This window comes from Colias philodice, chromosome 27 (assembly GCF_061535455.1).
Source record: "Colias philodice isolate Cphi_HAF_F1 chromosome 27, ilColPhil1 Martin Lab GWU primary, whole genome shotgun sequence".
NCBI lineage: Eukaryota > Metazoa > Arthropoda > Insecta > Lepidoptera > Pieridae > Colias > Colias philodice.
Genome location: NC_143112.1, coordinates 5,919,682 through 5,937,600, shown reverse-complemented (window position 1 = coordinate 5,937,600; position 17,919 = coordinate 5,919,682). Strand labels below are relative to the sequence as shown.

Genomic DNA, 17,919 nt, shown 5'->3' with positions numbered 1-17,919 from the left:
TGAGCCGATTTGGTCGGAACAAAGCTTCCAAACGTTCCAATTTGGTTGGATCGGATAGGAAGTTGGTTTGGTCGGTATTGCTGGCGCATCTGACCACGTCAAACCAATATTAATAATAATTATGTCGGACCGACCGCTCTCTACACTTTCCGATTTGGTCGTGGTCGGATGGTTGGCACCAACCGAATCGGAGCGTCTGTAGATGCTATTAATGTGCAGCGACAGTGACACACCTCTATTTCTTTTGTTGCCATATCTAAAATAAATGCCTTATATAAAATATACTATATAGATGAAACAATTTCAATTATTTGTATATGTGAATACTTACAATACTTACAAATAACTTTAATCATTAAAAGCTTGTAATGTAAATAAATAATAATTATACGCATATATTTTATTAGACCTTGGCTCCCATTAGACCTTGGCTCCGTGTACAAGATGTAGAAAAAACCAAAATGTCATAATATTGTCAGTGTGACATTAGTCGACCAATTGTCATTTCCCAACGTGAAGACGATTCACGTGTGTTTGTTTTTGTGTTCAATAAAAAGTACATGATATGACTGAAATATAATCAGACAATAAAATGAAGCACATACGGTTTGAAGAAAACATATTAGTAGACGAAGCCTACACAAACTTCGGTAAAGTCGACAAAAATGCCGATCAAAAGAAAGGTTATGGTATAGCCAAGAATTTTGCTGAAAATCTCGAATATGGAGAGAAAAAGAAGTGGTATCAACAGGTAAAATACTTTATTAAATTAGATCTCGTCGTTTTATCAATAGGCTTAACTCCAAACCTTAAAAAAACGGAAGTATGTACTGATAAAAACCTTCGTCATACTTTGACTCAGATTTTATTTCTTAGATGCCAGAAGAGCCTACAATCAGTAAACAGCCATCCCATATGGAAATTGAAGAATTTAGGAAGGAGGCAAACAGTGCATTACATGGAGACACTTTAGCTTATGAAACAAGTGAGTATTATGTTTTATTTTTACACTCTATAATAAGTATCTTTATTTCTGTATTCTTGAACTAGTACTATACTTAGGACTATACAATCTGTTACAAAATTATAAGTATAAATGGTACAAATTATAGTTTAGATACTTGATATTAATACAAACTATTGATTTCTTAATAAGCGTATAATATAGGCCAATGTAAAAGGATAAGAAACAAACATTAGTTATTATAATTATTTGATTTTCTAGAGACAAACAGAAGCGGATCTTCAGACCACCAATGGGCAAGAACTCTGCTTAATAAAGGTACCATAGGAGATAGAGTAGCAGCCGCTACTATACTTATACAGGTAAATTCATACACTAATAAATGGGGCACTAAATGTTTTTATTTTTATGATTTGCAGGTTTACAAATCCATACTATATATATTTTTTTTTTTTTATTGTACAATAGGGGAGCGCTTGGCCACAATCTCGCCTGATAGTAAGCTGAGATGTGGCCTAAGATGGAGCGCGCTTCCCTAAAATGTACCTGTTCACTCTCCTCTTGAAGACCTCCAAATTGTACTCGTCGGGGAACACAGATTCAGGAAGCATGTTCCAGTCCCTAGCGGTTCGAATAAAGAATGACAATCCAAACCGCTTTGTCCGGGTACATGGAACGTCAACCATGTGGCGATGCCTAGAATCTGTGCGCCTCGACGAACGATGGAAAAATGGGGATGGCGGAATTAGGTCGTGCAATTTCGCAGCGCACTCCAAAGTGTATCCGATAAAAAACCGATAAACTTGCCACTCTGCGACGGTGGGTGAGGCTCTGGAGTTTTTTGCCTACTAGCTCATCGTCGTTTATTAGCCTCTTGGCACGCCTCTCTATCGCCTCAAGTGTCTCCAGCTGGTATTTGGCAGATCCATCCCAGAGGTGAGAGCAGTATTCCATGCACGAACGGACCTGTGCTTGATAGAGGTTGAGCAACTGTCCCGGGCTGAAATACTGCCTCACCTTTGCCAGTATACCAAGCTTTTTTGAGGCTACTTGGGAGCTTTTGATTCAATGTATGAACCAAAGTTGAGAGTAGGCGTTAAGGTGATACCAAGAAGCTCGAGGTGGTCAGTTATCGGTATGGATACACTTTGGAAGGACGGAGTTAGGTTGAATGGACTCCGTTTAGCGGTGAATAGACACGCCTGGGTCTTGGTCGCATTGAACTTGACCAGATTGGCCTCGCCCCATTCGGAGACTGCCTGTAAGGACAAGTTCATGCGTTCGACCATCGCCTCCCGTAGAGACTGGATTTGTGCCGTACTGGCTCGCGCGCTGGATGCGTATCTCTCCACAACGGTGCTATCGTCTGCGTACCCATAGATACCAGGTTTCAGCAGATCGTTAATGTGTAGCAGGAATAGTGTTGCGGAGAGAACTGATCCCTGAGGGACCCCGGCATTAATAGCCAATTGGTCGGACGTAACTAAATGCGAAAGTAACTCTGTCTGTCTGTCTGTTACTCAATCACGCCTAAACTACAGAACCAATTTTCATGAAATTTGGAATGGAGATATTTTGATACCCGAGAAAGGCTTCTTTTTATCCCGGGAAAATGACGCAATCCCAGAAATCCCACGGGAACGGGAACTATGCGGGTTTTTCTTTGACTGCGCGGGCGAAGCCGCGGGCAGCAACCTAGTATAAATATTTGCCATATAGGAGAATATAGGAGAAAATAATATTTGCCAATTTTTTTTATGAATTTACATGTAACAGAAATAAATGTGATATTATCAATAAATATGTTTTCAGGATAACCCAGTTTATAACTTAACAGCACTGAGGAATTTGGTGAACAATGTAAAACCAGCTAAGAAGAAGGATGGTATTGTTATTATAGGTAAATGTTGCCACCACTAATTGCAAAAACTTATTATTAAATTCCTAAAATTATTAAATCCCTCCATTTTTTTAGACATTTGATTTTTGCTGAATGTAAAGAGTAAATAAATTTAATCATTTTTTTACTATCAAGTATTTTTATAAATACAAATGCAATTCATGCTTTGGACTCACATTTACTTCAGCAAAATTCATACAATACAAAACAACTGAAAAATCTATTGTTTTATTCTATTAAGGGCCGATTTATCAATGGTTGGATAAAACTTATCCGTCCAATAAAGTATTACACGATAATATTAAAATGTCTCACTCATAACATTTCCTCTTTATATCACATGTACGCAGATGATCTGCAAATATATACTCACTCATCATACGAGAATTTGCCTGATGCAGTACGTCAAATCAATAAGGACCTTGAATCAATAATAAAATGGAGCAAAGCACACGGAGTGAATATAAATCCAGCTAAGACCCAATCAATCATAATCGGGAGTCGACATTTCATTAATAAAATTGACTGGGTCACCATCCCCAAAGTTATTGTTGACGGTGTTATTATCCCTTACAGCTCTAGTGTCAAAAACCTAGGAGTATACTTCGATCAGACTCTTTCATGGACACAGCAGCTTCATAAAGTGCGAAAAAAAAAATGTTCGGTTCCTACGGTTCTCTCAGACGTTTACGTAACCTTCTTCCCATCCCCACTAAAATTGAGTTGGTACAAGCTTTACTTCATCCAATCCTCGATTACTGTGACTGTGCCTATCCCGATCTTAATGAAAACCAATTAGATGCTCTCGAACGCCTTCAGAACCTCGGCATAAGGTACATATTCGGTTTGCGAAAATATGACCACGTATCTCACTTCCGTACGAAACTCAAGTGGTTGCCAATACGTTCTCGACGGAATGCACGCATACTTCATCTTCTTTACGGCATATTGTTTGACGCTAGAACACCGAACTATCTTAAGGAAAGATTTATATTTCGTCACTCCAACAGCTTGGTATTGAGATCTCCTTACTCCCTTTCACTTCTAATTCCATCTCATCACTCTAACTTCTACCATCACTCTTTTACTATGTACGCTATTAATCTTTGGAATTCGTTGCCAAATTCAATCAAGCATGCGCAAACCATATCTACGTTCGATAGTTTGGTAAAAAAATATTATCTTTCGTTATAAATTTATAGTTTATACATATATTTATTAGTAATTTTTAAATTTATGTATACTATTAAACATTGTATGTATTATTATTACATAATATGTAGGTATATATATTGGTGTACTATATATATATATATATATATATATATATATATACATGTATTTTATTTTATTTATTTATTTATTTATTTATTTTTAAATATTTAGTGCTCTTTTGCTCACACCTCCATAAATGTATTCTTCCAGCATTTTCCAATATCACAGGTTGGAAAGAGAAATCACTTGTAAGTGATAAGACCGCCTTTTGTACATTGTTCCTATGCGCTGTTTTCTTCTCTGTTATTTTATTTGGTGTGCAATAAAGAATTTATTATGTTTCTCTTCTCCATAATACTCGGGTACCACCAGAAGGACGGTACCCGGATCTTTGGAAGGCTTACGTGGGGACACGGATCCAACACGCAGAGGCCCTTTCGAGAATTTTAATGTGTTGTGGGACACCAGCCGCAGCCTGCCCATGACTGCACTATAGAGATACAGCCCTGGGCAGTCCGCGGCCGATGTAGGACTATTGCAGGGTATGGAAATTTAATAATTGGGCTATGGATTGGGATGCTAAATGGACTGGTACTGGGGACTATGGGAAACTATGGCACCTGCCTTTCTACTAAAAGAAAGTAAAAATATGTTGGCAGGTGGTGACTCGCCCTCTCACTGTATGGGCCCCCGAAATAAGTCGCTGCAATAGTGCGACAAGGGGGCAACATATTGTGAGCAGCTAAGGGTGGAGAGGCGTCCCTGGACTTTAAACTACGATCACGCGCTCCCTGAGGGTCCAGCATCACGTGCCCACTCGCCACTTACGATTCGCATCCACCCTTCGAGCTAAAAGCTCTCGCGACTCCACGCTGGCCGGCCGGTTAAGGCAAGCCAGAGGTGGGGGTCCTGTCCTCGTCAGGCTTCACTCCGACCGGCCGGTGAAGGCGAGCCGGAGATGAAGACAGGGGCCTCCCCCGGGAGCACTCGGTTCCCGCGGGGTCGCTACTCCCCGACACCACGCCACAAGGTGTCCTGCGGGTTGACTGATTGCACGGGTGGAATATCTATTGTCACGTAAACAATAGATATTCCAACCGTGGGCGATGGGGTCGTCACATCCCTACGCCCTTATTATTATTATTATTAATGTCACGTAAACTGTCAAATATGGGCAATTAGAATAAGTTTTAAAAATGGTAGTTTTATACATTATTCGACGAATAAGTTATAACCAAGGATTGAAAAATCAGCCCTAAAGTTTCAAATGTATTATTTCAGATGCCCTATCGGAATTATTGATATCCGATCTACTAATACCAGACGCGAAATTGCGCACATTCGAGCAACACGCGCTTGGCCATTTGGACGAAATGACATCTGGTAACAAACAGACAAGACGCAATATACTTAAGTTGTGGTTTTTTGAAGATCAGTTGAAAGAACTCTATGGGAGTAAGTATTTATTCATGTTTTTATAGAAAAACCTAATTATATGATAACTGACTTATAATTATTCAGCTATATTATATTGTATTTTCTAAGGGCAATAGACATTAAAAAACGACAATATTTCACTTTCACAACTAAAAGAAGTTATATTATGTCTTGATCACTCACAGGCACGAGTCAGGCAATTACCTCACTTTTCACTTAATTCCATCGCTGGCGTACTCTGCTAGCTTATCCATGTTTTTTTCTAATTATATTTTGACATCTATAAAGATATGTAATTCATTAATTTATTATTTGCAGCATATGTGGAAGCGCTAAACAAATTCGCTCACGATTCTGTGGAAACTAACAAGGAAAAAGCAGTCAGCGCTATGTCATATTTACTTATGCACCATCCTGAAAGAGAGAAGGTAACAAGTAGCCATACTAATTATTGAAGTGATGAAAAACATGATAAACATGATAAACACATTCAAAAGTATTATTTCAGTTTCACAGGAATTCTTAAAACTAGCAATTTTCTGAAGATATCTAAATTTTTTTTGTATAACTAATATATTATTATATTTTTTTTTCAAAATACCTTACATTATTAGTAAATTAAAATGTATGATATTAAATTTGTATTTTAAGATGTTACTAAACAATATAATCAACAAACTCGGTGATCCATCGCAAGCGGTCGCATCAAAAGTGATCTATCATTTGTGTCAGCTGTTGTTCAACCATCCGAACATGAAGAGTGTTGTACTTGCTGAAATAGAAAAGATGCTGTTTCGGTAAGATGTAGATATTTGTTAATTATAATCCTAGAGATATATATCACTTATAAAAATGTATATCCTGATATTCCTGAGATAAAATAATGTTTCATTGACATATTATAAACAAAAAGATTCACAATAGCCTATAAAAGATAGTTAAAAAATGTTGGAACGGCGTTGTATAAAACATTCATTGAAATTAACAGTTTATTTCGGGGCAGTAATGTTGAAAATCGATTGTATCGCTCATTTGAAAACTCTGCCTAGTAAACGCGTAGGTAGTGTTTCGATGCGGACATTTTTTGATAATTAAATTATTTCAGTTCAAACATATCGCCGCGTGCGCAATATTACGGTATATGTTTTCTAAATCAATTCTATTTGGGCAAAGATGACTCGAAGATAGCAGAAGGACTGATACGGATATATTTCTCATTCTTTAAAGCATCTATTAAAAAGGTGAGTTTTTTTAATTTATTTTATTTAGAGCATATTTTGAAAAAAAATTATAATTTTTAAGTCACGCTTTTAACTGTTTGATTCTCAATTTGTGAAAAAATTTAGAGAATTGAAAAGATCGACCAGGAGAAGGGAATTTCTTCCCATTACCTGTACCGTGGCGACTAGATATTTATCAGCATATTACACTTAAATTAAAGTACTTGAAATCCACAAAAACGCTTTTAATTCCTAAATAAACTAAATTGAGATAAAATTTTCCAGGGCGACATCGACTCCCGACTAATGTCAGCCATCCTAACAGGCGTCAAACGTGCGTACCCTTTCGCGGACGCAGAAAGACTGACAGACACAACCGCACATATAGATGCTATGCACAAGCTTGTGCACCTGGCGGGGCTCAATGTTGCCATACACGCGCTAGCTTTGCTGTACCATGTGAGCGGGTCTAATAAGACTGGCGCTGATAGGTGAGCTCCTGTAGTTTATGAGAGCCTGGTACTTTCACATAGTGATAGTGGGCAAAGAAAGTGATAGATTGGGTTCAAAGTTCATATATTATGTACATAGTTTAGCTCTCACCTTTTATGGTAGCCTGGTACTTCATTTTTCCTTTCACCAAATTAACAGATAGTTTTATAGGTGATGATATAGGTTGGTTAGTTAGTGATATCTTTTATGTAGTGAAGGTGGGCAAGGAAAGAAGAGAGATTCTGTGAATGGATGATAGTTCATATAGTTACGAGTTATCTCTCACCTTTTATAGTATCCTGGTACATCATTCATGGTAATTTTTTCATTCATCTAGTTAACTAGTACTTTATACACATAAAATGTCAACAAATAATTATTATAAATTCAATACGGGTAAAGTCGCAGGAATTAGCTTGTAATCCTACTTAAAAAATCATTTTTAGATACTACACAGCACTATACCGTAAACTGACAAACGCGGAGATATTCAGCATTTCCCACTCAGCACTACTTTTCTCGCTCATATACAAGTCGTTGAAGCAGGACAAAAACATAGATCGCGTAGTTGCGTTTATCAAGCGATTGTTACAACTCTGCGGGCACATGACTCCTGCGCAGGCTTGCGGGATGCTGTTCTTGATATCGCAAGTTTTGAAAGATAGTGATAAGAAAGAGGCTATGAAACTTGTGTGGACTAAACGGGAGGTTAAGGAGGTATGTACATTTCTATGTTAGGTCATATAGCTGGTAAATGCTGTAAAAAAATATTTGTACTTAAAAGGCAAGTGTTAATTTTGACGTGACAACGTCTTATAAATTGGTTTGCCGGGTGATACTTCAAGAAACTGCGTTACGCTCCGCTCACAATGAGAGCGAGTGAGAGGCACGCGTCCCTTCCACTCGGGCATGGTTAGCCCGCCTAAGAGCGAGAGAGACAGACATAAAAAGTCGTTGTCACGTAAAACTTTCGCCCGTATACCTACTTTACAGGCAACCAATTTTTTTTTCTTGTTTACTCAATTTTACTATCAATACATTGACATAATTTACGTAATTAGACTTACAGTTACATATTAAAAGATCGTCAAAAACTGTCCGAGTGGTGTTGTATAAAATATCAATTCAAATTGAGACCTTATTTCGTGAAAATAATGCTCAAATTCCATTGCATATAAAACTCTGCCCAGTGGAAGAGTTTTGCTTCGGACAATTTTTTTATCGAACTTCAATGTAGCAGTTCTATAAAATCTATACAAACAATTTTAAGTTTCTAAATAATGACGTCATACAATATGTAATAGAAAATCCATTTTCTCCTAAAGGAAACAATAGAACCAGAAGTTCAAAATATAGACGCAGACGATTCACAGACTTCTGTGACAGAAGAAAACTTAAATGACACAAGTGTAGAGAAAGAAGAAGAAATCGTTCAAGAAGAGAAAGAGTATAAGAAAATTGATCTTTTAAAAGGAGATAAGAAAGATCTTTTGATTGGTAAGATATGTATTTTAAGCTATTGCATAACTTTTATCGAGTGCGGCGACCGAATCAAAAAATTCCGAAAAATTTAACATTCTCTACTAACTTAAGTATTTCTGTTACCCCTATAACCTACAAATAATTTACGTGTACTCACTCGAAATAATTTTAATAAGGCTCTTTCGCAATTTTTTAAACTGAACACTACTTTTTAATATAACAGTTAATTCTTGACTTTTAGACGACGAAGAAGAATCCTACGTAGACTTAAAAATAGATGAAGATGGTAACATTAAACCCAAAAAACGTCACAGATCAGCCATAAGTGGATGGTACCATGCGAGGGTTAAACCGGAGGGGGAACAAGGGGAAAAGGGGGGAGAAGGGGGAGATAGAGAAATGGACACTAAGATACAATTGAAGAAAACACTTAATATGGAACGGGTGAGTTGTAAAGTAAAAAATCGGTCAAGCGAACGTATCAATAAAATCTTTATTGTACACACCAAATTAAAGAAATAAAATAGACTTAAATTGCACAATTTCCTTTAGAAACAAGGGTAGGGTTCCGTTCAAATAAGCTAAAGAGTGACTAAAAAAAATTCTCACCCATCCAAATTATGACCGTGTAGCATAACCATGATTTTTTTATTTATTAAGTACTAGGTTTCCGCCCGCGGCTTCGCCCGCGTAGTCAAAGAAAAATCCGCATAGTTCCCGTTCCCGTGGGATTTCCGGGATTGCGTCATTTTCCCGGGATAAAAAGTAGCCTATGTCCTTTCTCGGGTATCAAAATATCTCTATACCAAATTTCATGCAAATTGGTTCAGTAGTTAAGGCGTGATTGAGTAACAGACAGACAGACAGAGTTACTTTCGCATTTATAATATTAGTATGGATTTTCTACAATAAATTAAATTTATTTTTCATGCTATTTCAGGTACTATCAGAATACAACCCCATGGCTCGTAACCCCGCGTTTTCAGGGGCCTCTTGTAGCGTATACTTTGAATTACTACCCCTGGCTGCACATTTCCACCCCACTGTCAAAATGTTTGCCGAGAAACTGTTGAACAGTGAGTATACTAGCGTTTATTACGGGGTTCGCTTGTTTGAGATTTTAGTGAGGGTAGTTTTGTAAGAGTGGAATTTAGTTGGCTGTTAGTTCAATTTTTTATGGTTAGTTCATCTATAAAGAAACAAAAAATCTAGATTTTTTACAATGATATCCTGGCAGTTACTTATAAACAAAAAACTAAATAAAATCTCTGATTTTTATTTATTTTCCTGTGACAATAACGAACAAGAATATTTTCAGAATTCAATTTAGTGAAGTCATTCAGAAGATATGCCCGTTTGTATGCATTTTGACGAATTATTTTTACCAATATACTTTTGTCAAATAAATAACTATGTTTTTTGTTTATTGCAGACCAAATAATCCAATACAGCGGTGATCCGCTAAAAGACTTCTCCGGGATTCGATTCTTGGACCGTTTCGTGTTCAAGAACCCGAAACAACGAGCCGATGCGCAAGAGGAAGGACAATTGAAGAAAGTTAAAGGGTCGCATCCGAAATTCGCTGTGCGAAAGAATTATTTGGCTAAAGGTGTGTTTTTAGTGTCAAAGTGTTTTTTGGTGTCTAAGTGTCTAAGGTGAAGTAACTGAAATAAGTTTAAGGGTAAAATGGCTTGACTGCGTTTATATTTGACGATATTTCACTAATGTTCAAAAATTGTGTGATATTTTGTAGTTACGGAAGATTTATAAGATTTCTTTGAAATGGAAATTTATGGTTTATCATAATAATGTTGAAATTTTGCAATAAAAATGCAATGTGAACTAATTTAATACGTTGGTAATATAATATTTTTCTATATGTAGGTATAAAGAGTGTTCCAGTGAACTCACCATCCTACTTGAATGAAGATATATCAAGGATACCCGTTGATGAGAAATTCTTATATGAGTGAGTCTTTTTATTTATACTGCATAGTTTATTTTGAGATTCCTATAAAAATGTGTAATAATCTATACTTATAATAAATCTGTAGAGAGGCCAATTCTGTACATGAAATATATTTAAAAAAAAACTATGAAGGGGTGATAAGGGATCGCTACTGATGCCAAAAATGCAATCAGTAAAATTTTTGTCTGTCTGTCTGTCTGTCTGTCTGTCTGTCTGTCTGTATATTCGTTATAGAAACAATAACTACACGACGGATTTTAACCAAATTTGGCACAATTATTCTTCATACTCCTGGGCAGGTTATAGTAAAAGAATCATGTAAATCGGTGTAGAAACACCAAAGTTATACATGAAATACGCTATAAGTCATCGCGCGTGAATTACATGCCATAAGGATTATTTTTGTGTATCAGTTGCCGCGTTCGACGCGCTTCGCGGCGGGAGCTATAAAAAGGCGGCGGGTCTGCACCCGTTTCGCGTTGTCACGGCATCACGTGTGAACGGCTGAACCGATTTCGATAATTCTTTTCTATTATATTCCTTGAAGTACGAGGATGGTTCTTATGTAGAGAAAACGTAAATATGTACCACGGGCGAAGCCGGGGCGGACCGCTAGTTATAAATAAATAGTAAACCTAAACACCGTGCTAAAATGCAGAGGCATGCAGATATAATCCCATCACCAGACACAAAAATCGTACCAAACGACAAATAGCTGCAAGAAAGAAAAACAAACAAACACACATTTATATTATTAGTAAAGTACTATTCAATATTCATCATATATTTTATTTAAATTATACATAGGTTTCTACAAAAGCGTCGAACTACATCAAATTCAGATGACGAAAGTGACAACGACTCAGTCACTAGCGAGGACTTCGAACAGTATTTGGATACCGTCACTGGGACTAAGAAAGAAGGTATAATCTACAAACATTTGACTGACCGGTTGGCTTGGTTGGTAGTGGCCCTGCCTTCCAAGCCAGAGGTCGTGGGTTCGATTCCCACCCGGGGCAAATATTTGTGTGATGAACATAGATGTTTGCTCCGTGTCTGGGTGTTAATTATCTATATAAGTATTTATTTAAAAATTATATATGTATGTTTATCAGCCATCTGGTTTCCATAACACAAGCGAAAGCTTAGTATGGGATCAGATTGTGCCGTGTGTGAAAATTGTCTTGAAATATTTATTTATTTATTATTATTTATTAACAAACATACACACGAATATAATTAAGCATACACGTAAATAGACACGTAAGAACTCACACACGCACGCAACAATCATAGATGCACACACACGCACGTACCTAAACACACATGAACTTAATTATTATACAGGGTGGAAGGTTAAGATGGGGCATGAAGGGCAGGTACCTTAACCGTTGTAGCTACATGAAAACGTTCTTAGGAGACTATCCTTAAATTCTTGAGAAATTGTAATCTGCATTCACAGATTTTTGAAAAAATGTACGGTCAGTAAGGAAATCGGCAGTTTTCAAAAAAATTTTTTTGATGCCAATCGATCCAGTTTCTCATGGGGATCAAAACACTCTAAAAGACCAACTGAGGTATGAGTACTAGAAAAGTCAGAAATCGCGAAAAACTATTTTCATTCATGAACAAGTAAAAAGACAAAGGCACAGCAGCATAACATGCCAGCGACGCGGGGCATGAGCGGGCGGTGGCTGGCAGCTCGTGCACGAGATGAAAAATTATTTAAATTTGAATATCGTCACATTTTACATTTTTATGGCTTATGTAAACAATAACACATAGAAAACAAAAGTTACCAAAAGTCACTCTGTCTTCACTAAAAATGTCCTTAAATAATTTGGAACGTTTACATCTGTTAGAGGCTTACTTTTTAAATAATAAAAACCCAACAGTTGCATTGGAATGGTACAGGAGTAAATATCCAATGCGACATGTACCGACGCGAAAGGTAATTGCGAATCTTGTAAAAAATCTAGCAGAAAGTGGCTCATTTAAGAAAAGTTTGACACGTCCGCGTCGTTCAAAACGAACAAACCTATGTTTACGTCAAAACGGTGACCACTTTGAGCATCTCATATCATAAGTTTTATGTAAATTATTTCAGAAATTCTGGAATTATCACCACTTTAAATGTTGTTTTTTGTTATTATTTTGTTATTTTTTATTTCCTTTGCCAACCGTTTAATTAAATTAATGTTTCTTCTTATTATCAGTATGTGTTTTAATAATCAGAAACAAAAAATATTGAAGCCTGAAAATCTCTTTGGAGTTTTCTATTAGCGCATCTTTTGTTGAATCACTTATTTTCTTAGTGAATGTGTGGAAATAGTTTTTCGCGATTTCTGACTTTTCTAGTACTCATACCTCAGTTGGTCTTTTAGAGTGTTTTGATCCCCATGAGAAACTGGATCGATTGGCATCAAAAAAATTTTTTTTGAAAACTGCCGATTTCCTTGCTGACCGTACATTTTTTCAAAAATCTGTGAATGCAGATTAAAATTTCTCAAGAATTTAAGGATAGTCTCCTAAGATCGTTTTCATATGTAGCTACAACGGTTAAGGTACCTGCCATTCATGCCCCATCTTAACCTTCCACCCTGTATAATACTACTAGCGGTCCGCTCCGGCTTCGCCCGTGGTACCTACATTTTTAAACTATCCTATCTCTCAAGTTGGATCGAACTGCACATGGTGTGCGAATTTTATTATAATCGGTTAAGTGGTTTAAGAGTCCATTGAGGACAAACATTGTGACACGAGATTTATATATAATAAGATACGCAGTGTGTGTACGTACATGTGTACGCACACATGTACGTACACACACTCACACTACACACACAAACAGAAAAACTCAAACATTTATTAAATATATCATAGTTATAATAATATGTGTGAATAAAAATAAATAAACAATAAACATCTTTTAGAATCGGACGAAGAACTCGACTTCCTTGCTGATGTGCAAGCGACCAAACAGACAAAACCGAAGAAGAAAGGTGATGAGAGCAGCGATGATGAGATGGGTGGTGATGATGATGATAAAGATGGTAAGTGCAAAATATGAGCAAACAATAGTATACAAAAGGAAGTAGTAATACAAGAGCATAAGTTATTATATACTAGCGGTCCGCCCAAGTTTCGCCCGTGGTACATATTTCGCAATAAAAAGTATCCTATGTCCTTTCTCGGGTATCAAAATATATCCATACCAAATTTCATGTAAATTGGTTCAGTAGTTTAGGCGTGATTGAGTAACAGACAGACAGACAGAGTTACTTTCGCATTTATAATATTAGTATGGATTAGGCATATATTACAACCTTAGTTCCATTTTATTGTGTTAAAATTATAATTGTGTTTAGAAGAATCAACTAGAATTCCTTCAGAAACGCTTGAGTCGTCAAAATAGATAATTTGAAATTAACGACACTTGACACGACCATAACTAATAAATTCATATTAACAAAAAAAAATTCCATCGGTAAATTTATATTTGTCTTCAGAAGAATCATTTTTATGCACTACTAGCGGGTTTATATTAAGTAAGAATAGATTTAATTATTTATTATTATAATATTTCATATCAAATTTTATTACAGATGGTAGTGATGGTGAATTGGACATTTCTGGTGATGATGATGAACCACAACTGTCTGGTGAAGATGATGGTAATTATTTTACACAATTTGATAGTTAATTTTTACATAAAAAAAGTCCCGTCTCCCCTAGTGGGGTAAGGGGCAGATGCATTATACATCTGTTTCACTGATCGACTTTCTTTAGGGACAAGTAGGTGATCAGCCTTCTGTGTCCTAACAGACCGAAACATTTTTTTCTTCATCTCCACCGGGAATCGAACCCAGGACCCCTGGGTTCTACACTCACGCGTCGCGTATTATCCCTACTAATACATATAATAAATGCGAAAGTAACTCTGTCTGTCTGTTACGCTTTCCCGCTCAAACCTCTCAACCGATTGTGATGAAATTTGGCACATAGACTACAAGCCCGCATATGAAAAAAATATGGGTCAAATGAACCACCACGGGACATATCTAGTACGAAAGAAGAGCAAAAAATAATAAGATTCATCACTATGCCGTCACTTGTAAGCTGTCCAACTGAGTGCAGATGAGAATTCAAAAGTACAGGTAGACTCGGTAAATTTTGGTCATATATTTTTGTACGGCATTCTTAACCATCGATAGATCCATTAAAAATAATAAGAAACCGCTCAGTGCCGTACAAAAATGTGGGTCCACCAAGTCGGAATTTTTATTTAATTTCCGAGAGTTACCGGGGGTAAATTTGGTCATTTGACCATGTACGGCATCTGTGTCATACGATTGCTATACTGCTTTTAATCCATTATTCCGCAACGCCGTACAAAAATCATGGGGACAAGGGGAAAAAATCGAGAGTTGTAATCCCCTCTCTTTCCCCACTCCAGGGGGTCATTTGACTAAGTACGGCTTCGGTTCCAAAACATTATCTAGCACTCAAAAGAACTATTAAAAGCAATGCCGTCAAAAAATAATTGTTCTTTTAAATGTATACCAATAATCATCTTAATTTCATCGAATTCTTGATATAAAGAGCTGTAAGGTCATTTGACCCTGTACGGGAACTTTTTTTTTAACATGATATTGTAAAATTCAATTGTTGTATAGTATTGCCGTTCAAAAAAAACCGTTCTAAAAAAAGTTATAGAGAAATGCAAACCCAGAAATTTTGTTAAAGTTTAAACATCGTAGATTAATGAAATATAATAGTTTTCTACACTTTATTCGTTGTTTTAAATAGTATTAACATAGATAAATTAGGAAAAAACGATGCCGTACATTTTTGTGCAGACCACATCTTTTAGGCTGATGAAAGCGACGAAAGCTACAATTTTAAGGGTGCTTTATGGCCATTTGATACAGTACGGCATTAACATATTTTTACCCAACTACGGCAAAGCAAAAGGAGGGTTATGGTTTTGACAGGTCATGTATGTATGTTCATCTATTCCCTCGTAACTTCTAAACTACTTATCAGAATTCGACAAATGACATATCATTAGAAACGTCTGAATTGTTCACTGGATAATCAGTGACCAGCTAGCTAAAGGCTATATGGGGTTTCACAAAATCTAATGTGGCGCCCTCTAGCGGACAAAACATACAGAGTAAAAAAATAAAGTTAAGATAAATATGCCGTGTTTGGTATCATTTGAAAGCGCTTTACTTGTACATTTTGAATATGTATATATTACTAGCATTTGCTTGTGACTTTACCTGTATTCATGGGCTGATTGAATATAATTCACATCTTTTCGTTCATAGCTTTTTTATTAGTTCATCAATTTAACGGAGTCCATTTCACTTGACTCCGACTTTCCAAGGTGATAATTAACCACCTCGAGCTTCTTAATATTAGAAAAATATAAAGCAAACATTTCGTTATATGGATTTTTTCTTTTTCAGATTTTTCCCCTTTGAACCAACGAAAATGTACGGCACATGAAAAAATATTATCTATGCATAAAATACTTTAAAAATAAATTTATTTCGTGTTGTGTCAAATGACCCCCTGGAGTGGGGAAAGAGAGGGGATTACAACTCTCGATTTTTTCCCCTTGTCCCCATGATTTTTGTACGGCGTTGCGGAATAATGGATTAAAAGCAGTATAGCAATCGTATGACACAGATGCCGTACATGGTCAAATGACCAAATTTACCCCCGGTAACTCTCGGAAATTAAATAAAAATTCCGACTTGGTGGACCCACATTTTTGTACGGCACTGAGCGGTTTCTTATTATTTTTAATGGATCTATCGATGGTTAAGAATGCCGTACAAAAATATATGACCAAAATTTACCGAGTCTACCTGTACTTTTGAATTCTCATCTGCACTCAGTTGGCCAGCTTACAAGTGACGGCATAGTGATGAATATTATTATTTTTTGCTCTTCTTTCGTACTAGATATGTCCCGTGGTGGTTCATTTGACCCATATTTTTTTCATATGCGGGCTTGTAGTCTAACAGACAATCTTTAGACCCTGAGAAAGAACATAGGCATACCTTTTATCAAAACACCACGCGGGCGGAAGCTAGTTATAGATATTTTTTGCCATTGTCAATTATTGTTTCATTGAATTTATTTTTTTAGAATTACAACTAGAAGGCAGTGATGACGAAGACGTAATAGATGTGCCGGGCAAGAAATCTAAGAATAAGAAATTTAAATTGAAAGGTATGTTATCAATTGTTCATTATATTATGTGTTTATAGCTTGATTAAAGTTAATCTATCTTCACATTATATTTATTTACTAAGATGTTAATTTTAATACAAATTGAGTTATATTTCAACTCTCCTACAAATATAATTAACATTATTAACAGAATAGAACAGAACTAAACTAAAGTACATACTACATTTTTGTACACAAAATCTAAATAAAAACTTAAATTTTCAGTCAATAATAGTAATCCTTAGTTTTCTTATTTTTTGTAGTAAGTGATTAAATAAATTAAATTAAGTAACGAGTTCTTACTTGTATTTTTAATTGTAGGAGGCGACGATATCAGTTCACTTTTCGCATCAGCAGAAGAATTCTCAACACTTCTCGAAGATACAGCAACGAATAAAAAACAAGGTTCAAGTCAAGCTGTATCAAACACAGACAATTCCAGTGTAAAACAACTAGCTTGGGAGGAAAAACGTGACCGATGGATCAAGGGTTACAATAAAACTATCCTCGGCAAGAAAGGCGGGAAAAATAAATTCAACAAAAAACAAAACGTCAATTCACACAAGATGGCGGACAGGAAAAAAGGCGGGAAACGAAAATCGGGACCGACAGATGGTGCTGGTGGGAAGAAAAAAAAGTTCAAATAAATGCTTGTTTGTATAATAAATAATTAATAAAATATGTTTGTTTTATTGTTTCATACAAATACCTTGAGAACTACGTAATTTTAAAATAGAGAAAATATAAATAACTTCTTCCGTGTAAAAGAAAACCTCTATTTTTTATTGAGTAGGTACATTATATTGTATGAAATAGTATTTTAAAATTTTCCAATACCGATACGGAGTTATATAAGCTTTAATTAAAATAATTGTATCCTAAACTAATTCTAAACCCGGTACTGTATTGACCTTGACATATTCCTTTTCACAATGGCCGCGGCCCACTGTCCAGATTTGTTAATATGCTAAATTTGCTCATATTCCCTTAATGT

General features: G+C 36.1%; 1 protein-coding gene across 2 annotated transcripts; it reads left to right on the top strand.

The window, feature by feature from the left end:
* The first annotated feature begins 478 nt into the window (after positions 1-478).
* On the top strand, positions 479-17,604 carry Noc1 (Nucleolar complex protein 1). Of its 2 annotated transcripts, none has more exons than XM_089711886.1 (20): positions 479-751; positions 877-985; positions 1,226-1,326; positions 2,777-2,864; positions 5,361-5,534; positions 5,835-5,944; positions 6,168-6,313; positions 6,622-6,757; positions 7,022-7,227; positions 7,675-7,945; positions 8,554-8,725; positions 8,952-9,154; positions 9,651-9,786; positions 10,143-10,319; positions 10,595-10,679; positions 11,487-11,602; positions 13,613-13,732; positions 14,285-14,353; positions 16,842-16,925; positions 17,247-17,604. In XM_089711886.1, exons 1-20 carry the CDS (start codon positions 593-595, stop codon positions 17,570-17,572), a joined length of 2,988 nt encoding a protein of 995 aa, XP_089568012.1. In that variant the 5' UTR covers positions 479-592; the 3' UTR covers positions 17,573-17,604. The 2 variants fall into 2 exon arrangements, with proteins under 2 accessions (XP_089568012.1, XP_089568013.1); XM_089711887.1 differs by having other exon boundaries at positions 13,613-13,736; positions 14,292-14,353.
* Positions 17,605-17,919: the final 315 nt, after the last annotated feature.

Coding starts and splice junctions, on each gene's coding strand:
- Noc1 (XM_089711886.1), top strand. CDS start 593: ATGAAGCACATACGGTTTGAAGAAAACATATTAGTAGACGAAGCCTAC. Junction 7,228..7,674: donor AATAAGACTGGCGCTGATAG/GTGAGCTCCTGT, acceptor AATCATTTTTAG/ATACTACACAGCACTATACC. Junction 16,926..17,246: donor TAAGAAATTTAAATTGAAAG/GTATGTTATCAA, acceptor TTTTAATTGTAG/GAGGCGACGATATCAGTTCA.